General features: G+C 33.9%; 1 protein-coding gene across 2 annotated transcripts; it reads right to left on the reverse strand.

The window, feature by feature from the left end:
- Window positions 1-2,887: 2,887 nt before the first annotated feature.
- On the reverse strand, window positions 2,888-4,835 carry LOC132167969 (uncharacterized). Of its 2 annotated transcripts, XR_009438735.1 has the most exons (4): window positions 4,758-4,835; window positions 3,863-3,987; window positions 3,686-3,714; window positions 2,888-3,423 (listed from the first exon to the last, which is right to left on the reverse strand). XR_009438735.1 is itself a non-coding variant. In XM_059579025.1 (2 exons), the coding sequence occupies exons 1-2, from the start codon at window positions 3,905-3,907 to the stop codon at window positions 3,097-3,099; spliced, it is 372 nt and encodes a 123-aa protein (XP_059435008.1). In that variant the 5' UTR covers window positions 3,908-4,242; the 3' UTR covers window positions 2,888-3,096. The 2 variants fall into 2 exon arrangements, 1 of the variants encoding a protein (XP_059435008.1); XM_059579025.1 differs by lacking the exons at window positions 3,686-3,714; window positions 4,758-4,835 and having other exon boundaries at window positions 3,863-4,242.
- Between the last annotated feature and the right edge of the window lie 847 nt (window positions 4,836-5,682).

Raw genomic sequence — 5,682 nt, forward strand, 5'->3', positions numbered from 1 at the left:
AATCTCTCGCATTCTATTTACCTTATTATTAATTTTTGAATTAGTATTATTTAGCCCCAATATAAAACTGTGTACCATCAAAATAAATTGTACAGCACCATATGCTTTTTGTACTTTCATAAATTGAGACAGGCCGGTTGCTTTATTTGATAAATTTGTTCTATGAGAAACAGTACAAATGATCTAAGACTTGAGATTTTATTCTTTGTTTAACAAATTCGAAGTTTAAAGTGTATTCTAAGAGTGTTTAAGCATGACTTCGATCTATGTGTGTTTTGAGTTTGAAGTGGTGGGATTTGATGATCACTGGTCCAATTTTTTTGCTACATTCACTTGTTAATTGGATGGAAAAACTATATGGGGAATGCAGCCAGGGCAACAGATGCCCTATTCAATTGATGATAGGTGATTGGATAGCTGAAAATTTATTTGGATATATAGGTGACTCTCATATATTCTCTCGTAATTATTGCTCAAATTGTTAAAAATTCCAATCCTTACAGTTTTAGGAAAAACAAAAAAACAAAAGCATATTCATCTATACACATACAAGACCCTTGAAATCTTGGATTTGCCAGTTTGGTATTTGTGAAAAAGAACTCCCCATAGGAGAACATAAAAATAATTTCTACAATTTAGAACAAGAATTTCATAAGAATGTTGTATGTCATTCTCTAATGCTCTAAGCAAAGAATATATATGAAGAAGCATAAAAACATAGCCCCAAAAGAAGGCAAGCCCCTTCATATCTCGATCTACATATCTATCTATGAAGTGGACTGTTTTATTGTTTACAGAAAATGAGGCCAGAGCCTAGAGCAAAGCAATTCTACAAAAAGCACCAACCTTTCAAACAAAAGAAAACACAAAATGAAGAGCATTTCAAAGATCCAAGAAGGTCAAGGAACATTTAAACATGGATGGACTGAAAACCATGAAAACAAAAATCTCAACACCCTCCAAAGGTCTGTTGTTTAGCACATTCCAACAAAGAACATTGAGCATAACAACAATGGTCACCATGCAATAGTTGCCTCAAACCCTCCAATTGAACAATTTAAGAACTAGGGTTGAAAATAATGTCACTATTCTCAGCTCAGTTCAACTTTCTTTCATCTATGCGTTCTATATTCCATTTCATTGTTATCCGAGGGTAGTTTTCTACAGATGATGGAAGCGGATAACCATAAACATGAAAACCAAATATGTTTAAAAAGGATTTGATTTCAGACATATATTTAGATTAATTTACTATTGAGTTTCACATGATGTTTGTGAGTAGTCAGGAGATAAAGACAAGAAATAAACAGGTATATATGGTTTTACTATGATCATAAGTTCCTATTTTGTTGTACCTTATGCACCACTGGAAATATCAATTGAGCCAGTATTATCTAAATATTTTCTATTAACTAATTAACTTCCATAAAACAGGTCTCTACTTCGTTACAAGCCATTCTTGCTTCATTTTATGTCTCAAATCAGATCAGTAATTTAGTCAAAGGTTCAAATATCAGCTAAGATTAAGGGCCTATTTGATTTGCGGAATAGATCTCTGAAATGGAAGTAATTCTTTTGTTTGGTAAGGGCTTATTCCTAAGAATAGTTATTTTCTTGAGAATCACTAATCCCTTATACACCGGGATAGTTATTCTTCTAAAACATATAATAACAATTTTTTTCAAAATGTTTATTTAACCCTAAAATTTACTTTTTATTAAAAAAAAAAGAAAAAGGAAAACATAGAATTTAAGGGGTTGCCGGCCACCCCTGCAATTCTAGGTTTTCCCATTTTTATTTTATTCTTTCAATATGAGCTTTTTTATTTTATTTTATTTTTTTATTTTAAGAAGAGGGATTTTTGGTAATTTTGGTTTGACTCCAACTAGAATAAATATGTTGTTACCAAACTAAAGAATATGAATAACTATTTCATTCCACTTTCTTCTATTCTTGGTTATACCAATTCATTTTTCTAACGGAATACTAGTCAATGCAAACCAAACGAGCTCTAAATGTACCAACTCCTTGTTTTTAGTCCTTAACCATTGCTGCATATATGGCAGATAAGAACTTTAAGCAATGAAGTTTAACTACTGAAAAACTGCTCACCTTGACATCAAGGTTGCCGTTTTTATGGCATTCCAGTACTTTCACCATTCTTGTTCAAGCTCTTATTTCAGATAAACAAATACCTACAAAGTAAGATGGGTAAAGAACATATTTTGTCATGGCAACGAGCCTATGGTTGTGTTGTAGGGATAATCAGTATCTCAGGAGACCTTTGGCAACAAACAGGAGACAAACATCCTAGCTGAGCAACAAATAGGTTTTCCCACAACTTGGTACAGTAAACCAATGTGTAGCAAAGATATTGCACCAACATCAGAGGCACAAACAATAGAATTCAGAACACTGCCATTGAGGGTCAACTTCAAACGTCAAATTTACTATTGAAAAATATGAGACCTGAAATCAAACAAAAAAATCTCCGTGGTGAACAATCGTAAGTATAAAATTGTATCCAGTGAACTTGATCATCTGTCCTTATGCAAAAAAAAAGAAGACCATCTATCTTATAGGCCATCATGGAGTAATCAGACCGTATCGACCTTACAAGAGAGCCCCAGCTTAATTATGATGCCGTGAGGTTGAGTGAGAAAGGTCTTGTGTGTCTTAAAAACTTACATATAAAACACACACACACACACATATATATATATAGACACACACGCACGGACAAATGGTTTATGGACTCCAAGTGATTAATCAAACTTCTTTTCTTATTGTCAAGAAAAATAATTAAATTTCTGACAGTCGCCTTCAGAGGAAAATCAATTTATTAGGTGATCTATGATCAGAAGATCAGTTGACTACAGATCAGCCATGGCAGTGGGTAGGTATTGGATATCTCTGATACAAGAACATCAATGGTTTTTCATTTCCGGCTAGGCCATACATACCCCCAGGGAAGAAAGCCTAGGGGGCACATTAATTAAAAGGATACATAGCACATATGGCTGAGCTATACATGCCCCAAGGGAGATAGCAAGAATATTCAAGCTACACTCAATTTTCCCACACACACCATAGGGATTAACACAATAAGAACTCCAATAAGAACTCCAGCTGCTTTGAGAGCATCAAATGAATGGCACGCGTGTATAAACATATATTCTTACTAGTGTTCCACCCCTTAAGATAAATCATGGAATGTGCATGGACTTGTGAGGTTTGAAATTTATAATATCTTGCTGCAAAAATTCCATAATATGCGAGAATGGAGGGCATTTCCAGGGCTCGCTGCAGCATAATCCAGGAGATCATTAGAGAGAGAGCTGCCTCAATCAAGGCAGCCACTTCACAATTTACAGTATTTGGAATCTCAAGCCTTGCACCCTTAAAACCAACAGCTCGTACAACCTGCAACAATGATATATCATATTTGACAAGCTCTATCTACATATACTGGAAATGTAGCTATGGCCACCTATGAAATCAATGAATTCTGAGGATGAGTTAAAAATTTAGTGCTCAAAACTTACCATACACTATGATAAGAAATACAAGTAACTGAATTTTTTTTCTTGCTGGTAATTGAAAAGGAAAGTGTGACTAAGAGTTAATCCATGAAGGCTTGCAGTGAAGTATGAATTAATAGCACGCATGAATAAAGCCATCTAACCTGAAGACAATTGATGCCATACCAAATATCTGTATTTTCAAAATGTAAAGGTTAATCCGCATGTGTCCCAAAGCGACGTCCATTTTTTATTTGGAAAAAAAATATATATATATATATAGGTGACTTGGACAAGCAGATCATCAATTTAGCCCATCATAACTGATTGATGGGGCTTACCATGTATTTGAATCCAAGGCCGTTGCAGGGGTCACAAGTTCCCATAAAACTACCACCAAAGCTGTAAACTTCAGGCTTCTCATCAGATGGCTTGTTACAGAGAATTTTGGTGCCATCCACCCGAGCTAATGAAAAGAAATAAAAAGGGTCAGTTTTATATCTGGAATATCCAACGCTTTCTCTAAAGAGAAACAATTACAGGAAAATGATAGAAACAATTTCTAAGTTTGAAGAGAACTTCCAATCCAGACGTTTTAGATGAAAAAAACGAGTTTGCCTTCGAGCGGGGAAGGCCAAAGTCACAAACCTGGATAATCAAATATGTCAAATTTCAATAAAGAAAGCAAATACAAATTATTCCACCCCCAGATCTGCAATGTAATAATAATAAATAAACAATCAAGTTATGTATTTATGAAAGAAGATGATCACTAGAGGAAGGGTTCACCCATCCAGCACAACAGAGAATCTAGGATGCAAAAGTGGATAGAAAGTTTAAACAATATGAAATTATTGAAAAGATACTCAACAGATAAAATAAAAAAGAAAGGAGAAAATAGCAATATTCCTGCCTATTAGCAGTCAGTTTACAACCATAAATGATGTAAATGGTTCATCGAATAAAACCCTGTCAGATAAGTTCAAAGTACAAGTAATATAAACCACCAAAGATAACAAGAACCTTACTACCATGTTACTAATCCAAAGTAATCTACAAGCCTTCTGATTGCTTTCACTATTTTAACATATGATGTTTCTTTCCAATTAAATTACGCTCATGGAGCCATTTGAAGCTGATTGCAAATTAGCCCAAAGAAACAAGCAACTAAGAAAGCACATTTATTTGTAAAAATGAATTTGTCATATGTCTGACACAATGAGTATGAAGAGTTACCTTTATTGTATATGTAGCATCTACCAAAAGATTTGGAGAATTCAGGTCTTGAAGAACAATAGGAGGTCTAAGTTGATGAAGATAAGTCATGGCTGATGTGATGATGATGGCACCTACTTTTTGCCAACAATTAATCCAAAGATGACCCTTTAAAGAGCTTAAATAGAATATTAACTGCAAAGACATACCGCATCATAAGCCATATGTAAGCAACACGTCTCATCCAAAATCACTCTAGCACTAGGCATACATTCGAAGCAACAATTATGTTCAGTGACATATAAAACTGATTTTCCAGATTGAACTACCAGCTAACACGGAAAAGAATTAGGATATTCTAAATAATTTTTTGCATGGAATCTTGATACCTTAATAAATATTCTATAACTATAGACAAATTTGGGAGCTGAGTAGCACCCCTAAAGAGAACAATATTGGGATCTTGCAAATGTTTCATGATTGCAACCTAACAAGCAAAATTGATGCAGTGAAAACATTTTTCGATGAACAATATGAGAATTTTGACAACATCTTGAGATATCACAACCTTAGTAGTAATAAAATGGATTTGTTGCAGGCACTTAAATCATGACGAAAAGTTAACATGTTTTAGCATGGCGACACCAGCCAAAGAGATGACAAAAAAAAATTGAAACTGTAAATGAACATTTATCACAATCATTGATCTTTAAAATAAAAGGAAAAAAAAATAAAGATGAACCACAAAAATACAACTGACAGAACCACAGATATTGGACCAAGAAAACACAATACCAAAATATAAATGAATACTTATGTAATAAAGGAAAAGAAAATGCTTATTGAACTGCGCCACTTAGCATGATAAAAAAGTTCCAAAAGAACCTAAAAAGCAGTGGTAATCCTTCTTGCATAGTCTCTCAAAATATTTTACATTGATATACGT

Source organism: Corylus avellana, chromosome ca1 (assembly GCF_901000735.1).
Source record: "Corylus avellana chromosome ca1, CavTom2PMs-1.0".
NCBI lineage: Eukaryota > Viridiplantae > Streptophyta > Magnoliopsida > Fagales > Betulaceae > Corylus > Corylus avellana.